At 44.4% G+C, this 22684-nt stretch overlaps 2 protein-coding genes across 3 annotated transcripts; both read right to left on the bottom strand.

The window, feature by feature from the left end:
* Positions 1-7951: 7951 nt before the first annotated feature.
* LOC110159790 (uncharacterized) lies at positions 7952-11518 on the bottom strand. Its single transcript, XM_020924399.2, has 2 exons — positions 10185-11518; positions 7952-10081 (listed from the first exon to the last, which is right to left on the bottom strand). The coding sequence occupies exons 1-2, from the start codon at positions 11516-11518 to the stop codon at positions 8125-8127; spliced, it is 3291 nt and encodes a 1096-aa protein (XP_020780058.2). The 3' UTR covers positions 7952-8124.
* A 1122-nt stretch (positions 11519-12640) lies between these two features.
* bola1 (bolA family member 1) lies at positions 12641-16954 on the bottom strand. Of its 2 annotated transcripts, none has more exons than XM_020934472.2 (2): positions 16854-16954; positions 12641-16415 (listed from the first exon to the last, which is right to left on the bottom strand). In XM_020934472.2, exons 1-2 carry the CDS (start codon positions 16856-16858, stop codon positions 15977-15979), a joined length of 444 nt encoding a protein of 147 aa, XP_020790131.1. In that variant the 5' UTR covers positions 16859-16954; the 3' UTR covers positions 12641-15976. The 2 variants fall into 2 exon arrangements, with proteins under 2 accessions (XP_020790131.1, XP_020790132.1); XM_020934473.2 differs by having other exon boundaries at positions 16842-16907.
* Between the last annotated feature and the right edge of the window lie 5730 nt (positions 16955-22684).

Below are 22684 nucleotides of genomic sequence, written 5' to 3'. Positions count from 1 at the left end.
GAAGCATAGTACAGCATCACATTGTTAAGTACAAGAATTTCTGAAATCTAAATGCTGCAGCGGCATGAATGAAACCTGTTGCTGGGTGTATGAGGAGCACTGCTTGTTGTTGTGTTAACATGCATTTTTTCAATGGAAGAATTGTTACATCTGCTATAATTAGTTATGAGCCAACGGCAACGTTGTACCAGTTGTGGTTGATGTGATGAGGAAGCGGACCCCTCCTCTCCCTTCCCCTCCTCCACCCCTTTCATTGAGTACAAAGAGCACCTGGGGCCGTGTTATGTGAGGCTCGAAAAGGACCCAGCATCAGCCCGCCCCCTGCACAAAGCCCCCCAAGTGAGAGTGTGCTTTTCCTGGCTCCTAATGACGGGTTTCGGCTTGTGGGTTTAACCCCCGCCTAGCCGCTGTCTAGGCTCCCGGTACTGTCCCGGTACTGTTTTGGCACTCTTCCGGTTTGTCCTGGTTTATGGTGCGTTTGATTTTCCATCCATCTCCTCCTTGAATCTTGGATCTGACATCAAATCTACTTCCAGAGTTTTATTATGTTTTGCTCATATACATATACAGTATATGAATGGACATAACTAACGCACTAGCCTCCCTGTTCATGTTCATGTTCATGTGTCTGACTGGAAGAAAAATGTGGACACCAACTGGAAAGCTGTTATTGTTGTTCTGTTGGCTACTCTAGAGACATTTAGCAACATCATTTAACCAGCATACCCATAAGCAGCAATATGGACATGGTAAGGTACTGCAGTAACATGGACGCAGTAAAGTACTACAGTAACATGGACGCAGTAAAGTACTGCAGTAACATGGACGCAGTAAAGTACTGCAGTAACATGGATGCAGTAAAGTACTACAGTAACATGGACGCAGTAAAGTACTGCAGTAACATGGACGCAGTAAAGTACTACAGTAACATGGACGCAGTAAAGTACTGCAGTAACATGGACGCAGTAAAGTACTACAGTAACATGGACGCAGTAAAGTACTGCAGCAACATGGACGCAGTAAAGTACTACAGTAACATGGACGCAGTAAAGTACTGCAGTAACATGGATGCAGTAAAGTACTACAGTAACATGGATGCAGTAAAGTACTACAGTAACATGGACGCAGTAAAGTACTGCAGTAACATGGACGCAGTAAAGTACTGCAGTAACATGGACGCAGTAAAGTACTGCAGTAACATGGACGCAGTAAAGTACTGCAGTAACATGGACGCAGTAAAGTACTGCAGTAACATGGACGCAGTAAAGTACTGCAGTAACATGGACGCAGTAAAGTACTACAGTAACATGGACGCAGTAAAGTACTGCAGTAACATGGACGCAGTAAAGTACTACAGTAACATGGACGCAGTAAAGTACTACAGTAACATGGACGCAGTAAAGTACTACAGTAACATGGACGCAGTAAAGTACTGCAGTAACATGGACGCAGTAAAGTACTACAGTAACATGGACGCAGTAAAGTACTACAGTAACATGGACGCAGTAAAGTACTGCAGTAACATGGACGCAGTAAAGTACTACAGTAACATGGATGCAGTAAAGTACTGCAGTAACATGGACGCAGTAAAGTACTGCAGTAACATGGATGCAGTAAAGTACTACAGTAACATGGACGCAGTAAAGTACTGCAGTAACATGGACACAGTAAAGTACTGCAGTAACATGGACGCAGGGAGGTATTGCAATAACATGGACACAGTAAGGTACTGCAGTAACATGGACGCAGGGAGGTATTGCAGTAACATGGACGCTGTAAGGTACTGCAGTAACATGGACACTGTAAGGTGCTGCAGTAACATGGGTGCAGTAAAGTACTGCAGTAACATGGACGCAGTAAGGTATTGCAGTAACATGGACGCAGTAAAGTGCTGCAGTAACATGGACGCAGTAAGGTATTGCAGTAACATGGACGCAGTAAAGTACTACAGTAACATGGACAGGCTGTTACTGGATCTGTTAAGGACCAAAACAGTTCGCTTTTATACAAAGCATGGAACTTTTCCAGATTACTAACACCTACATGAATAATATTTCTGGATATGGAACCAAGTCTAATTTAAAACTTGAGCTGAGAACTGCACACGTCACAAAATGGACTATATGAAAACAAAGCTGGCATAAAAAACACTACATAATCCCTTTCTTACATTCAAATTTGCTTAGTTACCTATTTTGTAATGTTGAACAACTGTTGTTCATAAACTCCAAAGCATTAAGGAGGTCACGATTTTTTCTTGAGAATATAAGGGCTGTGTGGGTTCTCTGTGGTTGAAATCCAAGTTAATCCAGTCTTTTATCTTTCAAAGCCAAATTTATTGGGTTTTTGATAACAAAAAAACATTGAATAAGATCTAAAGATCTGTAAGTGCCATATCGTATTTCATAATGATAATTAAATGCTGCATGGAAGCAGCACTTAACCACAAACACTTAACAGAGATTTACTTTAAATTGTTAAACATATTCAAAGTGCTCCAAAGTGCAGCTGCCGCCATATTTGCATGAACCTCCACATGCCAAATTTGTATTTGTCCAGCACAGACTACTCTGCATCCACACTCGATAAGTTCACAGCATGTGTCCTTTGCCTGGGGTGGTCCATAACGATAACCACTGACTACCATCACACTTCCATCTCCAATCTGCAGGGATGGGGAGATCTGATGTCTTAAAATACAAAAATTCTTAATGGTGCATTATCATTTTTTAGTGGGAGGTCAACAACCTGCTTCTTTCATGAAGATGTTATAGCTTTGGCTGGAATGTTCCACTCTGTGGCATTAAACATATCAGTCTGTGTTTATTCAGTTAATGTCATAGTGTGAAAGCAAAGCAATAACATCTCCATGGAGACAAGCAGGTATCTTACCTTCCACTTGAAATGTTACATTGTGCACCTTTAAAGACATTAAATTGCATTGTCCTTTTACATAGCCTGTATAGCTCACATTATGGGAAGAAAAAAACTTTATTTCAACAGTTTTAGATAATACATGTTTTTTAAAACTAAGACTTTAATTTTAACATTTGAACCTAAAACATAGTAAAATTGTGGTCTTAATAATGGGTTTATTACAATCCATATTTCACTGTAGTACAGGTGTGAACAGAGCCTCCTCTTTAGATTAGATTATAGTCTGAATATCTACAGCTCATTCCAGACTGAGAAAAAAAAAATATAAATAGGCCGATCATTGCCGATCATTGCCGCTTGTGGCTATATTTATATATATATATATATATATATATATATATATATATATATATATATATATATATATACACACATATATATATATATATACACATATATATATATACAAAATAATAAATATAGCCACAAGTGCCAATGATCGGCCCTCGCACGCGCAAACGCAGCGCCCCCCAGAATGCTGTCCCGCATCGCAGTGGTTTGCGTCCGGTCCCCCAAGACCCTCGTGGGACTGCAGGGCTCTAATTTGTAGCTTCACTGTTCAGAGACTGTAAGACGTGTGTGAAAAATTTTGATAACGTTTGATGTTCCACCTCTTGAAATAATGTGGACCAACTTTGAGCTCGTTCGGGTAAACGACCTTGGAGGAGTTCGTAAAAGTTTAGAGAACTTTCATCCAATATTGTTGCTCCCTGGTGGAGCGCACGACATTGGTGTAATAATATTTTTTCTTTGTCTTGACATGATCGACTTCTGAGTCAAATTTCATGATTGTACGTGCAATTTTTTTTTGCCCTCATTCCTATTTTTATTTATTTTTGGAAAATGGAAATAGCCAAAAGTTAGAGAAGTGCGAGTTTTACCAGATGGCAAAATTTCAAGACTTTTCTTCATTGTTCAGTGGGTGAAAAATGAGTTGGTTAGGAGAAAAATAATGAGAAAGAAAGAAAGAAGATAGAATAATATTCTAATACGAGAACAATGTTCCACTTTTTCAAACTACTAAACTATACATTTTCGGAAACCTCTGGCACATTGCTACGTCCTGGCGAGGGTCCCTGGTCATTATGGGCGAGTCATGTTGCACCATTTCATTTTCCAGCCACTAGGAGCATCGCTTTGTGATACTAATAGGTCCTTCGCCAGCCTCTGGCGCTTGGGCATAATAATAATACGTCAGATTTATATAGGGATTTTTTGGACACTCAAAGACACTTTACAAACAAATAAAAGTATGACGTCATCATAAAACCTGGTCAAAAAGAATTCTTTAGGATAAATAAAGTATTTATCTATCTATCTATCTAGTTGTATGTATTCTGAATATGAATTTTGAGCACCTGGCGCAGTTATTTTATTTAATTTTTTTTTATTTGGTGGTATTCAGAATACAGTTACTTTACTAAAATAAAAATAATATAAAGTTGCTATTAATACAATGTTGAATCTTTACACTACAGTTTAAATACAACATGTATTAAAGTATTCTAAGTACAGTATTCAGAATACAGTACTCTGCCTGGATAATGTATCCAAACAAAATACATTTTACTGCAGGTACTCAGTGTTCGCTAACTAAATACATTTTCAAAGTATTCTACCCGTCACTGAAAAATGTACATAAAACCACACATGCTAGTCTGTAGTGGAGAGTCATTGCTGCTGATCTAAAATGAGTAGTTGAATGTCTCTCCTGGTCTACTCAAATGTAAATCAGACTGTGCTGTTACCTGCAGCAGGTGTCTGAGTATGCACTGTTTTTTTCAGATGTGTTATTAAGATCTGGGAGATTTGATTCACACCACCTGTGTTGATCCTGTGGTTACATGTATAACTCTGTTTAAATTGGACACGGACAGTTATCCTGTTTTCTTGCTGTGCATTTGAATGTAGACCCTGACCTATGCCAGTGGTCCTGTTATGGCCCAGTCTGAAGCACTGTGCAGGCTGCAGTGTGTGTGGATTCTAATGTGCGTAAACCAGTGAGTGACCCCCGGGGGCCTGCGAAGTGGACTTGAGGGGCTCCTAGAGAACAATGTGGTCAGAAGCCCTCAAAGATGCCCTCACTAAAGACCTGCTGTCGTTGGAGCTGCTGACGGCTCCTGGCTTTTATTTTGAAGTGGCCTTCAGGTCAGTGTGAGTATGCAAACGTGTGAGGGGCCAGTGGTCAATTTGGTATAAGGGCCATGTGGAGGATGCATACATCACACACTGACAGAGCAACAATAGCACAGGGCCATGGGGTTTGAGGACAGCCTCCTGACCGCTGTACATCCGGGTTTTCAGTCAGATGGAGCACAGGGGATTTACCGTTTTTAGAAGAAATCCAGACTTACTCAACAAAATATAATTACTTTTGCTCTACCCCTGCTTAAAATTTCTTAAATATTACCTACCTGTGTCCCCAGATATGAGGGAAACATGACTAAGTACTGCTCTTATAACAATTGGGAGGCTGATTTACTCCTAGTTACAAAAACTTTGGACATGATGGTCAAATTGATAATATAATTTGGTGTTTTGTTTCTCAAAATGATTATTCAGTCAGAAAGGAGAATGTAGCTGGTTGGTTTGCCCATTTCAATGCTAAAATCCAGTAGGTTTAAACTTAAAACACTCTCTGATCTAAATCCTCACTACCTAAACCCCAGCTCATGCAGCCCATCATGAATCAATAACTGTAAGGTTATATATAGTAATACATACATTAACTGCTCAGTATATTTAACTGTCACATTTAACTACACGCACACACACACACACACACACACACACACCTGTGCCTCCCCCTAAACTCTTTGACTACTTAGACTACTGAGTGTAACTAATTCTCCCACACTAGGATATTGTCTTGTGCTCTTGGGCCTTTGTGTTTCTTTCAAGCCTTTCATTCCACTGGTGTTTGTGCTCAGGCCTGTGTGCAGGCGGTTTGGAGGGGATGGGGGGATATTTTTCATTACAGGTCTTTAATGACAACAATTAGCCCCTTCTTATACCTTCTTATGCCCAGGATTCTGTAGAATCCCAATGAGGACCCACATGAAGTGGCATTAGGGCTGTCTGAATGTCTGAAGTATTGAAAAACAGATACTTATTGGTACGAAAGCTAGAATCAAACTAAATACTCTATTCAGCAGGTATTGATTCTCAAGAAGTCACATTGACAGGACAGAAATTAACCTTTCCTGAATCGCTGAATGTTGAGCTGTATCAGAAAACGTATAAGAACACATGAATTAGTATACACCATGGACCACTATGGAACCTACCTGGACCCCTGAGGGATTACACACATAAGGCCAAATGGGAATAGAAAAGAAGTAGTAGAAAAAGAGTACTATTTGTTAATGTTATAAATTACTTTCTATAGTCAAAATAATGAGTGCTTTTTATTATAATTGTGGTCAGTTTTGAGGATTGAGTCTATTCCTTCGTATCCAAATCGAGCTTGAAATTTTGGTGACAGGTGACACTAAAGTTCTCACTTTAAATTTTGCTTTCAGGCAGTAGAATGTGGTTGTAGGTTTGGTCAAGCGGTAACGGAGGGAAACGGGCAGATTTTTTTAGATTTAAATGTCTCTTATTCAGAAACTAGAGGGGCTATTGAAATAAGTAAAGTATCAGAATGTAGGAAAGAGTTAACACTCCAACAGGTTAAAGTTAAACCTGTGATATTCTTTCAAGTTGTTCACAAAAAATTTAAAAACTCATGTCAGTAATGGAGGGAATGAAATATGCAGCACTTTTTGGGCAATAAATCCAAACAGTGATAACGATAGTTACGACTGTAACTGCGGTTCTATGAATCCCGGATGACCGCCAGAGGCGGTGCTTCAAGCACTGGATGATCATCCTTGCGCATGCGCAGGTCGAGAATTTAGTAACAACAAAGTCACCCTTGACCTCCGGTGGCTCAGGTGAGTCTATATAATCACGTGACACCGGAAGCTCAGTCCCTCAAACCTTCTCGCGAAAGCACGAGGATTCCGAGGGACCGGGCACTCTGGCGGTCATCCGGGATTCATAGAACCGCAGTTACAGTCGTAACTATCGTTCTATTTCATCCCTACTGACCGCCAGAGGCGGTGCTTCAAGCACTGGATGACGAATACCAGCAAGGTCACAAGGAATCATCAACAAAAGGAGAAACCGTACCTCACTGTGATGTAGAGGAGTGTTGTCGGAGAACCCCCTCCAGTGGGTGTGGGGAAGCTATGTTCACCCTGTAGAATCTCGCAAAGGTGTTGAGGGAGGTCCAGGACGCTGCCGAACAAATGACATCTAATGGCACACCATTAACGGCGGCCCATGATGTCGAAAGGCCTCTTGTGGTGTGACACCGGACCCCAGATGGCAACGACTGTCCCTGTAAAGCATATGCTTTTGTGATGACCCCCACAATCCAGTGTGCGAGGCGCTGTTTTGAAAGGGCCTGACCTCTGCGTGAGCCAGCAAAACAGACAAACAAGCTATCAGACCTCCGCACAGAAGCTGTGGAGTGAACATATGTCTCGAGCGCACGTACGGGACACAGCAATTCAGCGGGAGTTCCTGTCTCAAAACGGGAAAGCTGCAGTGGTAGACTGTGCTGTGTAGACGAGGGCACCTTTGGAACAAAAGCTGCATCCGGCCAAAGGGAAACCCCAGAACCATCAGGATGCCAGCGGCAACAGGATTCGTGAACAGACAGAGCATGTAGCTCACTCACCCGTTTAGCGGAAGCCATGGCCAACAGGAATGCAGTCTTCATCGAGAGCCATTTGAGGTCGATCTGTGCAAGTGGCTCAAATGGAGGAGCCCGCAGGGCCTCAAGTACAAGGGAAAGATCCCACGTTGGGACAACAGAGCGATTGGGTGGACGCAAGCGGCGCGCACCCTTCAGAAACACCAAAATATCCTGGTTACGACCAACATTAGAGCCATTCCACCCTGCATGCCAGCAATTAATGGCAGCAACGTATACCTTTAGGGTAGATGGCGTACGTCCCTGATTTAGTAACCCCTGCAGGAAGGTAAGAACCATGGAAATGGGGCAGTGAACCGGGTCCTGCCCCCTGTCACGACACCATGTGTCAAAGAGCCTCCACTTGCAAGAATACAACCTGCGTGTAGATGGGGCACGTGCATTGGTCATTGTGTCCCCTACTGCTCCGGCATATCCTGAGAAGGCTAAGCCGGGCCTTGTAGGGGCCACACCCAGAGTTTCAGGCGACCGGGGTCGGGATGCAGAATCTGACCCCCCAGTTGCGACAGGAGATCCCTCCTGGAGGGAAGACGTTGTGCAGGGCCGCTGCAAAGCCTGAGCAGCAGAGGAAACCAGGGCCTCGCTGGCCAGAATGGAGCCACCAGGAGAAGACTGTGGCCTTCCTGAAGGACCCGGAGCAGTGTTTGAAAAATCAGAGGAAACGGTGGGAACGCATAAAGAAGGGTTCTGGGCCAGTCGTGAGCCAGTGCATCCTGACCCAGAGGGCTGGCACACTCCGTCCATGAAAACCAAAGGGGGCAGTGCGTCGTCTCCTGGGAGGCAAATAGGTCCACATTCGCCCTGCCGAACATCTCCCAAATGTGTTCCACCACCTCTGGGTGAAGCCTCCATTCTCCTGGCAATGGCCCCTGCCGAGACAGGAAGTCTGCCGCTGTGTTCCGAACCCCCGGAATGTGCACAGCTCTCAGACTGGCAAAACGCGGCGCAGCCCATGTCAGGAGGAGTTGCGCCATCCTCAGCAAGCTCTCTGACCGGGTGCCTCCCTCGTGGTTTAGGTGAAAAACCACACTGGTGTTGTCGCACCGCACTACCACATGTCGTCCTCGCAGGTATGGGAGAAAATGATGTAGAGCAAACCAGACGGCCATGAACTCCAGACTGTTGATATGAAGCCTGCTCAGGCGTACAGACCACAACCCCTGTGCTGTCCGTCCCTGCCACGTTGCACCCCAACCCACTAGGGACGCATCTGTGTTTACAACCTCCCTCCTGGATGGAAGGGGACCCAGAGGAACGCCTCGCAACATGAACGCCTCGCTCCACTGAGACAGGGATGCCATGCACTGAGAGGTGACAAGTAGACGTCGCCTTCTGTGGGCATGACAGGCGGGGTCCAAGTGCAGGCCATTGAGCCACATCTGAAGTGGGCGCAAGGACAGGAGCCCTAGAGGAACCACAGCCGAGGCAGCTGTCAGTTTGCCAAGAAGGCTGAGGAACTTTATGTACGGGAGGGACATCCCGCACTGGAACTCCGGGAGCATGTCCAGAATGTCCCTTATGCGCTTCGGTGAGGGACGTGCTGTCATTGCCCGGGAGTCGAGAACCATCCCGAGAAAAGTGGTCACTTGCGATGGTACCAAACAACTCTTTGCCACGTTCACTCGTAGACCCAATCTGCTCACGTGCCTGAGCACCGTCTGTGTATCCCGAAGGACCTGATTGCGGGTGGGAGCACAGATGAGCCAATCGTCCAGATAGGGCAGAATTCTTAACCCCTGGACCTGCAAGGGAGACAGGGCAGCGGAAACACACCTCGTGAACACACGAGGGGATAGAGATAGGCCGAATGGAAGGACCTTGAATTGGAAGTGCTCCCCTCGAAAAGCAAAGCGAAGAAACCTCCAATGGTGAGGAGCAATGGGGACATGAAAATAGGCATCTTTCAGGTCTATGGAAGTGAACCAATCCCCGGGAAGGATTGCCTGAAGGACCTGCTTGACTCCCAACATCTTGAATGGGAGGACTTTCAAAAACATGTTCAGACCCCGGAGGTCCAAGACTGGACGCAGATCGCCTGTCTTCTTTGGTACCAGAAAATAACGAGAATAAACCCCCCCCGGATCCAGCAGGGGGTCCACAGGAACTATCGCACCCTTGTCCAGCAAGGTACGTATTTCTTGAGCCAATGTATGTGCCTTTACTGTGTCCCCGATAATAGTCATCTTGACTTGACCGGGAACAGGCGGCCGGCGGCGGAACTGTAGTTGATAACCCCGGGACAAAGTGGCCACCACCCAAGTATCCGGGCTGTGGGTGGCCCAGTATTCGAGTTGTTCCCTGGTAAAATGTCCCACCGCCGGTACCACAGCTTCACCTGGTTGACCCCTGGCCCTTGGAGGGCTTGGGGGGGCGGCGCCTGGGCTGGAGAGACCGAGGAGGGTGGAAATCTTGGGTACGGACCCGTGGAGCAGCCCCAGTATCCGAGCTACGAGGTGCAGCAATGGAGTGGGGCCGTACTGGATACCTTCGAGAAGAAGGAGGAGGGGCAGCCGGGGTCGTCCGATGAGGGGCTCGTCTGTGAAGCCCCGCCAACTGCTGTCTCGTGCGAGTAGCCTGGGCTGTACGTTCCAAGGCTTCCAGGGCAGCGGAGCCAAACAACTCTCCAGGGACAACTGGAACACTCCGCAATGTCCGCCGACTGGCTTCCGAGAGAGGGGATTGTGCCAACCAGACCTGACGCCGGGCTTGAACCAATGTTGACAATAGACGCCCAAGTTCCCGAGACATGAGGGCGAAAGCTTGCAAGGATGCATCAAGTAGTCCTTGCGTAGGTTGGTCCACTGGCAGAGCCTCCAATGAAACAGACAGGCCAAGCAGCAGATGGGACAGAGAATTCCCAATTCGACCCATGCGGGCTCCCATATCATACGCTTTACAGAGCAGATCGTCTGTAACACGGCATTGCGGTCGCGGACACCGGGCATTCGTCCGCAGTGTCTCTTCAGGGGGAACAATAAGTGAGGCGACGGCCGGCTCCACTGCCGGCATGTGTCCCAAACCAAACACGTGAGGGTCCCGCATTGCTGCCAATGCTCGACCATCTGAAGTAGGCCTCGAAAATGCCTTGGTATCCGTCCAACAGGCATGAAGTTCCTTCACATATTCTGTTGATGGAGGAACCGCAAAGTGAGAAGCAGTAGCCTGCCGGCGAAAGAAGGCACTAGAGGGAGCCGTTTCAGTCAATGGCACATCCAATTTTAAACGGCCAAGAGCTGTGCGTATTGCTACAGTGACAGACTCATCGCTCTCAGCCTGAGAACAGGTAGAGCGTAGGGACCCCGAGTCCGAGACTTTAGAACTCAGGTCATCACATCCCATTTGAAAATGGGTGTCAGAGGCCGCCACAGACATGGCATCATCACATACAGAGGCCACATCCTGCTGTTGGTGGGGAGGAACCACACGGTTGGCATCCGCCTGAAGGTTCTGAATTAAAGCCCGCATCTGGGCTAATTCAGATGTCAATGTATCCACCTTAGCAGACAGCGTCCCCGGAACTCCCTTCTTGGGCTTCTTACGGGGAACACATTCCTCCCCAGTAGAATGCCTCTTGTTATTAACAGGCTGGCCAGCCGGTAAAAGGTCTGAAGGTCCCGCAGACATCCAAGAAGAGGGCTCCCGAAATGCAGCCAAACGGGCCAAACGCACAGACCGGGGCAAAATACTGCATTTAGAACATGCATCCTCGGTGAGGGCCTCCTGCAGATGTTCCTCCCCTAGGCAGGCGGGACACAGGTCATGCCCATCATCAGGCTGTAGTGGAGCCATACAGGACTGACAAGAGAAGGACTCGAGCATCGTGGCGGCGTAACGCAGCCCAATATAGGAGAAGTCCGTACGCTAGAGTCGTGTCGAGCAGAAAACGCCACCAGCGACTCCACAATAAACCCACGTGTACCAGCGAAGATGAGGCCGGATCAGGTCGAGCAGGGAACGCCACTAGTGACCTGCCGACAACGCCGTATAGTAAACCGGGAGCTCAGTAATAGGGTCAGGTCGAGCCGGGACGCTACTCGTGACCCGCATCGCCAATACGGCTACAAACAAAGTGACGGAAACTGGCCGAACACGGCGAATCCGAAGAAACAATAAATCAAAGTTAAACGGAAAACTAAATACAAGCCGAAAGCGGCTATATCAAAACAGCAACGTAAATCTACCGAGCGTGTAGCTACGGCGAATCCAATGTAAATAAGAGCAGCCTACCTCCACAACGGATACCAGTAGGCCGATCCACTGCTTGCGCAGCCCCAGGAGGGCGAGGGAACTCGCAGCACCGACTGTTATACAGTCACGGGGCTACATGCGACAAGCAGCGATAACAAAACAGTGGGAATAGCAAAGGTTTTTGCAACACATCCACCATGCAACCTGCGTGCGAGAAGGTGAAAAGGGACTGAGCTTCCGGTGTCACGTGATTATATAGACTCACCTGAGCCACCGGAGGTCAAGGGTGACTTTGTTGTTACTAAATTCTCGACCTGCGCATGCGCAAGGATGATCATCCAGTGCTTGAAGCACCGCCTCTGGCGGTCAGTAGGGATGAAATAGAACTAGTGGTTCTCACTTACATATCCTTAACAAACTGGTTTGAATATTTGCTTCATATACTTTTCTACCATATGGTACAAGAACCTCTTACGTTTTGAGTAATGAGATTTTTTATTAAGAAAAGTCATGGTAACGGAGGGAAAAGTAACAGAGGGAAAATTGTGCAAACAAGTAGAAGGTGCAGGATTTTACATAATTTGTCAGTTTTTTTCTTCTAAATACTTTAATATTACTTCAAAATGAAAGGAAACTATTTCTATAAAATATGTCAGTCCTTCCAAGCAAATTTTTTTTATCATTTTAAGTTTTATTTTATTTTTTAAATCATGTACCTTCATCAACAGTTCAAAGATGGAATAACACAAGATATGATGAAATACATCCATTTATTTACATGATTTGCAGGTCTTTGAAATTTGGGAAATAATTTTTGTTCCATGTTTCATACATGGTCTGTTGAAAACGTATAGAACTTTAGAACCAAAAATTGTACAGAAAAAAGGTCAACAGTTTCATAAACTAGAGTACATATGTATCTGTTGAATACATTTTTATATCAGATGCATTAACTTGAATTTTTGGCCTTGCTGTTTACTTCTTGCTTGACCGGGTCCTTATGTTGTTTGTTTGTTTGTTTTCTCAAATTCATTCTGTTCCGCCTTGTGTTCCACTGTGTTTTAAACTCCATACAACTTCGCTAGAATAATTTGGATAATTTCAGACCTGGAATTGCCAATCTACTGAAAAAAGGTAAAAGGAGCTGTTCACTTGAAAACTACAACTTCATAACATCACAAAGTGGAATAGAACATTTTGACGATCAAGAATTATTCAAACTTGTGAATGAAACAAAACACATTATAACATGGCTTACAGCTCACAAGAGTCTTTTTCCTGTATTTTGTGAAATAAAGCTCTTTTAAATGTGAATGCACAGTTCACATCCTATAGAGAGCAAAGTGTAATTTTACCATTTTAAAAAGTTGTTCACACAGTGTGATTTCTCAAACAACCAAATATTTAGTGATCTGAATTTGGAAATTGTTCAACATTGACTACAAAATCCAGAAAATAACTACCACAGAGGACTCAAAATATTGTCCTCCAGATCAAATCTTTGATTATATGGGTAACTTAAAGAGGGAGTATTATGGAAAATTGTCATTTACAATTAGAATTTACAGTTACAAAGCATTATAACATGGTAGAAAGCTAAAGGTCCCTCATCAAAAACATGCCTGAAGAGGTTTTAGATGCCTTAGACTTTGACTTAGACATTTACAGACAGACAGACAGACTTTATTGATCCATAAAGGAAATGATTTGGACACAGTAGCTCACATAATATACAACATAATATAACATGATGAAGAGCAAAAATATAAATGCTACTAGAGATCATAAGAAGAAACAGTGCAAAGATGAAATGATTGTCAGGACATATCTGTTCCATAAGGGTGAGCTGTTGTACAGTTGTAGGGAGTATTATCTGGTCCATAAGGATGAGTTGTTGTGCAGTTGTAGGGAGTATTATAGAATGAATGTAGTCCTGTATCTCTCACTGTTTGAGTGGAGCTCTAGGAGCCTGTTAGAAAATGTGCTCCTCTGTCCCTCTATAGTTTGGTGCAGTGGGTGAATAGGAGTGTCCATGATGGAGAGCAGTTTGTCCAGTGTCCTCATGTCCCTCACTGTGACAAATGTCTCCAGCTCACAGCCGATCATGTGAATAAAGTAACAATATTTTGGACCAAGATGTAATATAAGCTGAATGGATATACTGGTTGTTTCCCTGAGCTCTCCTCTGGTGGATGTGTACACAGGCCCAACAGCTGACCACTGTCCTCCCCAGGGACCCTCACAGCTGACCTCAGGGTCAGCCATGACAGGAGCTGACAGGAGCAGAGTCACTCAGAGCGGCGGGAACACAGCTCCTCTGGAGATCTCAGCCTGATCCACAGCGTTCCCCGCCCAGCATTAATGCAACCACAGGCATCATCAGTTTTCACACAGAACTGATGATGCTGGTATTAACATGTTCTGTTTACAATTTACTTTTGGTAGAGTTTGACAATTTATTTATTTCTAGGTTAAGCTGATTTAATCGAGCAAACTAATATGCCTTTGTCTTTCATCAATCAAAATGTTTTTGCTCTTCCACACTACAACTGCACAAATTTAATTTAAAAAAAATGTTCTTAAAAGTTAAAAGTGCTCTATGTAACTTGCTCGTTTCCACTGTCAAAGGTTTGTTTGGTCTTCAGCTTTAAACTATTGAATAACTTTTGCCAGATTCTTCTTATTCAATTACAAGTATTTATTGCTGTGTTACAGATCTGACCTGTAACTTAGAACCAGACATTAAACAAACAAGTATTTATAGAGATGATTTTGATACTGTATTGCATATTTGAGTAAAAGATGTGACAATAAGTTAACCATGCTATATTAAAAATTACATTTGTGCAAATACATTGGAAGTTTTAAAAACAAGATTCAAGTGTAGCCTACTTTTAAATCCACTCATTTGCACAAATATTTGCTCTAAACTAGGGGTGGGCAAACTATGGCCCGGGGGCCGTATGCGGCCCTTTAAACCTTTTAATCCGGCCCGCCGAACTGGAATAAATTACAATAATAAACCTTGTTGATGTTTTATTTGTCATGCATTTCCAGCATTTCCCAGTAGATGGCGCACTATATATACATTGAGTTGCGGTGTATTATGTTGGCCGCAATGCATTATGGGAAAGTGTTCTTACAGAAGTTATTCGGACCATGAGTGAAGTAGTTGATGCTTAAGATATAAGACTGCACTGCTTTCATTTTGAGTTGGTAAAAATCAGTCAAGAAAACCCATGGACTCTGAGTTGTAATTATTAATGTGCACAACATTTTGTAGTCAGTTTTTTTTTACCACACTCACAGGTGTATATCTGTGGTTATTTGGCATGAGCTTTGTTTTTGAGCTATTACCAGTCATATTTGGAAGTGGTGAACTAATGATATACATTCACTCGTGGTGTGCAGTGGAACAGGTCTGAACAGTTTTATGTGTTCTGAATCTTTCACAGCAGTGATGAAACAGGTAGCCTGTGTCTGAAGTCCTACATAAATGTGAATAAGAATGTAATGAATCTGAGCTCTTAACACATTATGTCCTGTCTCCTGTCCGGCCCTTCAGTCAAACTTTAGGACCCTATGTGGCCCGCGAGCCAGAAAGTTTGCCCACCCCTGCTCTAAACTATAGCATTAGCATTTGTTGTCCATAAGAAGGCAGTACATTGTTTATGGACTGTGGCCTAATCCATTTAAGCGACAAAACATTTCAAGGCTAGTTTATTTGTACTTAATTCAATTGTTTATTGTTTAATATGATATAATTTAAATAAAATACTTATCAATGTCAAATAAATGAAATTATTTATGGGTTGCAACATAGAATTCTAAACAACCTCAGAGCTGGTCAGACACTGCCCTCTTGTGTCAGAAAAGTGCAAAAAGGTTTTCACAGTTCATAGAGTCCCATGTGTGGTAAAGTCCAAAGGTTTGTAATCCAGAATCTTTGTACCCTGGGACTGTGTATGGAGACATGGACAAGACTTTGGATCACTAATGAGCAAGACACTGTAATAGACTATATATTTATTTGCATCTTGCACACCTCATAAATGTCACATACCCATCTGCCCTAACACTCAGTCATGTTCAGTCTGTCTGCAGTTTCTGCTGGACCGTGTGGTCACCTTTAGAGCCGCCCAGGCAGCCTGGACTCTTGCCCAGAGAGGGGTCCTTGGCCCACTGTTGTGGGGTCTTGGCCTGAATCGCCAAAGCGTGGACTCTGGTGCTCAGCTCCTCCTTCAGGGTATCATTAACCAAGCGGTGGCACTGTAGAAGGGACAGACCCTCAAAGCAAGGGCTGACCACCAGCACCCTGAAGTGAGACTCTGAGCCTGGGGGGACTGCATGCATGTGGCTCTCATTGTGTACCTCCAGGTGCTCTGGCTGCAGAGCCCCCGTCAGCTTAGCTCTTATGGAGGTCTCCACAGGGCAGCTGGGATCAGACGCCATCAGTGGCCGTGAGTGGAGAAGACGTGTGCAGAGCGTGCGCACACACGTTGAGTTTTGGGACAGCATCAAAACAACACTAGAGGAACAGATAAGAACACTTTAACTCTCTGAGCAGTGTGTATCAATAGATTACAGTTCACTAATAGTAATAGTAGTGGTGAGGGTGGTTGTATGTAGGGTTGACAGCAAAAACAGTGGTGAGGATTTCACTTTTCACAATTGAGGACGGGAAGGTTATTGGTAGATATTATTATACTCTGCTGTTAGTACGGCCGACTGCCGGTACACCGGACGGTCGCTCTGGAACGACACAGAGTGCCAGTCCGCTTATGGTATGGACAATTTTACGCACAAAACCGTCTGTCACCGTCGCCGCAGAGCGGGCATGTTGAGTCCGCTACTGCCTTGGATGATCAGGTCCTGTGTGCCGCGACTGAGTGCGCGCATAACGCCCGTCTGTGTCCTACTGCATTACGGTAATAAAAAGACACGCCACACTCACCCATGCGCTCACCTCATTAAGCAGCAGCGGCGACAGCAGCTTCCATCTTGTCTTTCTCCCTCCTCTTCTTCTGCTAGGAATTTACGTCGGTTGGCAATCGTAAAGTACGCATTACCGCCTCCTACTGTGGCGAGCAGTTCTTTGTGCTTGTATTTACAGTGTGTTACCTCAGACTTCTTCATTCCCATTCATATAAATATATGTGTAAATATTAACATATATATATAAATAAATAATAATATATATATATATATATATATATATATATATATATATATATATATATATATATATATATATATATATATATATATATATATATATATATATATATATATATATATATATATATATATATATATATATATAATGTTATATATATATATATATTTGTTTGTTTATTTATTTTTTCTTTTCTGAAATGTTTTAAGAAATTTTGCCACATCCCATTTAGTCGACTAATCAATTGACAAGACATGTCTTTAACCGACTGTTTTTATACTGCTTACAGTTATAAAAATCACACTTCTACTTTCGTGTTTCAAGTTTTTTTTTTTATTTTATGTTATATGGCCCCTCCATGAATCATCACCTTAATGTGGTGGAGGGATCTGAGTGCCCAAATGATCCCGGGAGCTGTGTTGTCGGGAGCTTTATGCTCCTGGTAGGGTCACCCAAGGCAAACAGATCCTGAGGAACGGGTCAGACTAAGAATGGTTCAGAAGCCCCCTATGATGAGCATACCAGCAAAGCCAGTTTTTTCGCCCGGAATAGTGTTACCGGGACCCTGGAACCAGGCCTGGGGTGGGTGCTCAACGGTGAGCGTCTGGTGGCCAGGCCTTACCCCACGGGCCCAGCTGGGCACAGCTCAAAAGAACGGCGTGGGGTCGCCCTTCCCTGGGCCCACCACCCATGGAAGGATCCATACGGGGCCAGTGCAGAGAGATCTGGGTGGCAGACAAAGGCAAGGGCCTCAGCCACTGGATCTCCAGACATGGAGACTAGTTATGGGGACATGGAATGTCACCTCACTGGGGAGGAATGATCCTGAACTTGTGCGGGAGGTTAAGCGCTACCGACTAGATATAGTCAGCCTCACCTCCACACACAGTTTAGGCTTTGGAACCCAACTCCTTGAGAGGGGCTGGACTCTCTATTTCTCTGGAGTTGACCGTGGGGGGCAGCGGCGGGATGGTGTGGGCTCATTGCACCACAGCTCAGCCACTGTGTGTTAGCTTTCGCCCTGGCAAACGAGAGGGTCCCGTCCCTGCGCCTTCAGGTCAGGGAGGGGTCTCTCACTGTGGTGTCGGCCTACGGGCCGAACAGCAGTGCAGAGTACCCGGAGCTCTTGGTGTCCCTGGGAGGGGACTCTGTTGTTCTACAGGGGGACTTCAACGCCCATGTGGGGAACAACAGTGACACTTGGAGAGGGGTGATTGGGAGGAACGGCCTCCCTGATCTGAACCCCAGCGGTGTTCTGTTACTGGACTTCTGTGATAGTCACAGTTTGTCCATATTGAACACCATGTTCGAGCACAAGGATGTCCATCAGTGCATGTCGCACAAGGACGCCCTTGGCTGGAGGTCGATGATCGACTTTGTCGTCATGTCATCTGACCTCCAGACTGCGTGTCTTGGACACTCAGGTGAAGAGAGAGGCTGAGCTGTCAACCGATTACCACTTGGTTGTGAGTTGGGTTCACTGGTGAAGGAGGAAACCGTAAAGGCCTGGCAGGCCCAAGCAAGGTGGAAAGGCTTTGGGGGTGGATGAGATCTGTCCCAAGTATCTTAAGTCTCTGGATGTTGTGGGGCTGTCTTGGCTGACACGCCTCTTCAACATCAGGAGGTGGTCGGGGACAGTACCTCTGGACTGGCAAACCGGGGTAGTGGTCCCTCTGTATAAGAAGGAGGACCAGAGGGTGTGTTCCAGTTACCAGGGAATCACACTCCTCAGATTCCCCGGTAAGGTCTATGCCAGGGTACTGGAGAGGAGAATCCGACTGATAGTCGAACCTCCAGGAGGAGCAGTGTGGTTTTCATCCTGGAACACTGGACCAGCTCTACACTCTCCATTGGGTGCTCGAGGGTTCATGGGAGTTTGTCCAACCAGTCCACATGTGCTTTGTGTGGGGGGTGCTCTGGGAGTATGGCGTTCGGGGTCCTTTGCTAAGGGCTGTCCGGTCCCGTATGACTGGAGCAGGAGCTGTGTTCACGTTGCTGGCAGAAAGTCAGACCTATTTCTGGTGCATGTTGGACTCCGCCAGGGCTGCCCTTTGTCACCGGTTCTGTTCATTGTATTTATGGACAGAATTTCTAGGTCCAGTCAGGGGCCGGAGGGGGTCCGGTTTGGGGACCACAGGATCTCATCTCTGCTGTTCGCAGATGATGTTGCCCTGTTGGCTTCATCGAACCAGGACCTGCAAGGTGCACTGGGGTAGTTTGCAGCCGAGTGTGAAGCAGCTGGGATGAAGATCAGCTCTTCCAAATCTGAGGCCGTGGTTCTCGACCAGAAAAAGGTGTCTTGTCCTCTAAGGGTGGGTGGAGAGTCCTTGCCTCAAGTGGAGGAGTTCAAGTATCTCTGGGTCTTATTCACGAGTGAGGGGAGGATGGAGCGTGAGATTGACAGACAGATTGGTGCGGCGTCAGCAGTGATGCGGTCACTGTATCGGACCATTGTTGTGAAGAGGGAGCTGAGCCAAAAGGTCATGGTCGTGAGCTCTGGGTAATGACTGAAAGGACGAGATCGACAAGATACAAGCGGTCGAAATGAGTTTCCTCCGCAGAGTGGCTGGGTACTCCCTTAGAGACAGGGTTAAGAGCTCAGTCACACGGGAGTAGCTCAGAGTAGAGCCGCTGCTCCTCTACGTCGAGAGGAGCCAGTTGAGGTGGCTCGGGTATCTGTTCCGGATGCCTCCTGGGTGCCTCCCTCAGGAGGTGTTCCAGGCATGTCCCACTGGGAGGAGGCCCCGGGGAAGACCCAGGACACGCTGGAGGGACTATGTCTCTGGGCTGGCCTGGAATCACCTCAGGGTCCCCCCGGAGAAGTTGGAGGAAGTGTCTGGGGTGAAGGAAGTCTGGGAGTCCCTGCTTAGACTGCTGCCCCAGCCCAGCCCCAGATAAGCGGAAGAACATGCATGAATGGATGTTTTTATGAAGCCTTTCCATTTCTTCAAGCCCAAAACTATGTGTTCAGCTTGAGGAGCACATTTTTAGATCAATAAACACATTGAAGAGAAACTTGCAAATACAATTTTCACACATTTATTCTTCTGGTGTCATATTCATGAGATTCTCACATCCACATTGAACAAAACAAAAAAACATCACCTCAAATTCACATGAGACAGAATCATTACAGAACCCTGCTTTACCAAAACGCAAACATCACTTATATATGTTTTCTAGACAGTATGGTCCACACATGGATACTACACAAACTACAACACAGTACGATGGCAGGTGACCAATGGAAGATACACTCTCAAATTCAGTTATTGCTTTGACCACTTGAAAGGAGACCAGCTCAGACACATGTCCCTCTGTGTTCCACTGTGTCCCTCTGGTTGAGTGTCCTTGTTTGTGTGCTTCTAATACGTCTCCAATTTCAGATGTGCTATTAATCCCATTGCACTGCACCACCATGTCACTTGAACTTAAAGAGGCGGTATTTGACTTCTATGGGCTTTAAGTGCTGACACATTTAGATCACCATGTTACCTTTCATTGTTTTGAAAATGCTGTATTCGCTAAAAACATTGTATTTACATGTTTTATATGTTTCGCTATTGTTTTTGACTCTCAAAGTCTCTCCTCCCTTTGCTCCCTACACTAATTCACTCCCCTTTCAGAGAGCTATAACAACACAATCAGCATGCATCCTGCTAACGAAACTTCTCCAGATTGCATCCAGTTTATGTTGTTGTGTACAGTTTTGTATCATATTTTTATATATTTATGGAGAATTGTTGTGTGGGAGCATGGGCGACGTAGGCTTGCAGGCAGAGCCTTGCACAGAATCTTCCAGCTCATAATAAAGAGGGTTCACATGGGGCCCGGAGCGATCGCTAAAATACTCAAATGTGTATGGGTGACATCTAAAGCCTCTTCAGGCTTGTTTTTGATGAGGAACAACATTATAACATGGCAGAAAGCTAAAAAAAATAAAAATAAAAATTGCATAATAACCCCTCTTTAACTCACAGGTGTTAAAATAAAAGCAAAAATAAAACACACTGCCAAAATTGCAAGTCTAGCCATCGTTAAAATTATTGTATATTCATGATCATGGTTGAACACTTTTGACAAATTAAAACTATACTGCGGAACATTCTCTTTGGAGATAAATGTTTTCTGCCATACTGTAGGAAATTATAGCCAATGGTACAACATTTCTATGGAGACAAGCAAACCCTCCTTCAGGCTGAATAAGGGTTAGGTTTGTGGAGATGCAAGCCCACAGTAAGGATGCATGTTCTATGTTTTTAAGTGCTATTAATAAAACAACACACAAAACGTGCATTTATTTTTGTCTTTTTATACTGTGCCTTTAATATGTTTCTACTAGTTAAAAGATAATATAGCTTGAGATAACTTAAAGGGCACTATTCAAGATGTGGGGTCTGAAACCTGCCTGAAATATTCCACAATATGGCATTAAATGTAACATGGAGACAAGAAGTGACCTCACCAAAGCAATTATATTTTAGCCAAAAAAAAAACAACAACAAAAAGCCTGAAAAAGATAGTGTAAATAAACCATACACATTCCAGGCAAATTTCTATTGTTTTGCATCAATTTCAAACTGCAATGATCATAAAAATCAGCATAACAATACACCATTCAAATCTGATGACCACAGGAAATGCATTGTTCAGTTGTAATCATATCATCTCAGATTTCAAATTGAATTGCTTTCCTCTCTCATGATCTGAAAACAGATATAATGGCACTTATACATTATATCCAGCTGTGCCTACTAAAATATGTCATGCTATGTAGATTGTTTGTAATTAGGCCTACCATGAATAATATGTTCTGTGTAGTTTTAACATGATCAATATTTACATTATAAGACAGAATACAACATAAACTTGTGCTACACTGGTCCCAATGTGCTCCAGTCTGTGATGGGAGTCGGAACTTATCAAAAACTACTGTATGTTCAAATCGACCACGCGTTTTTTTGGCATTTGTCTGGACACTTCATATGGCACATTTACAGATGAGGCTTGAAGGTCCTGTCAGATGGGAGTGATATGGGTGAAAAGCAGAGTGTCCCTCCTGAGCCCCCTTATATCAGTGCACCCATGGGTGTCTCTATGGCTGCTATCCTAATGTGGCAGTTCAAATCAGAAAGTGTCATGGTGACGTTTATACCGACAGACTCTTGGCAGTGGTATCTCACATGTAGTTTATTAGTGTTTATTTTGTCTCACCGTAATTATAACAGTAAATGTTCCAGAGGAGGGTAGAGTAGCCACAAATTGTACTCAAGTAAGACTAACATTACTTCAAAATAATATTACTCAAGTAGAAGTGCAAAGTAGTGGTCCAAGAGATGACTAGAGTTTAAAAAAAAAAAAAGGTAAGAGTAGCTGTTAGGATGTAACATCTGATTTATTTGGAGTACTGTTACTTCAATATCAATATTACCCAAGTAGGAGTAAAACTATGCTGGAAGAAAAGTACTCTAAAAAGTACAGTTTCTTTAAAAAGGTACTCAGGTAAACTGAGTAAATGTACTACCCACCTCTGAAACATTATAATTAGCAGAAGTTATAAAATTGTCAGTACACAAGTTGCACATTAAAAGCTAGAAAAACAGACTTGAATATAAATAAGA

Source organism: Boleophthalmus pectinirostris, unplaced genomic scaffold (genome assembly GCF_026225935.1).
Source record: "Boleophthalmus pectinirostris isolate CB_2022bp ecotype Guang Dong unplaced genomic scaffold, ASM2622593v1 HiC_scaffold_6, whole genome shotgun sequence".
NCBI lineage: Eukaryota > Metazoa > Chordata > Actinopteri > Gobiiformes > Gobiidae > Boleophthalmus > Boleophthalmus pectinirostris.
This window is presented reverse-complemented; position numbering and strand designations above follow the sequence as displayed.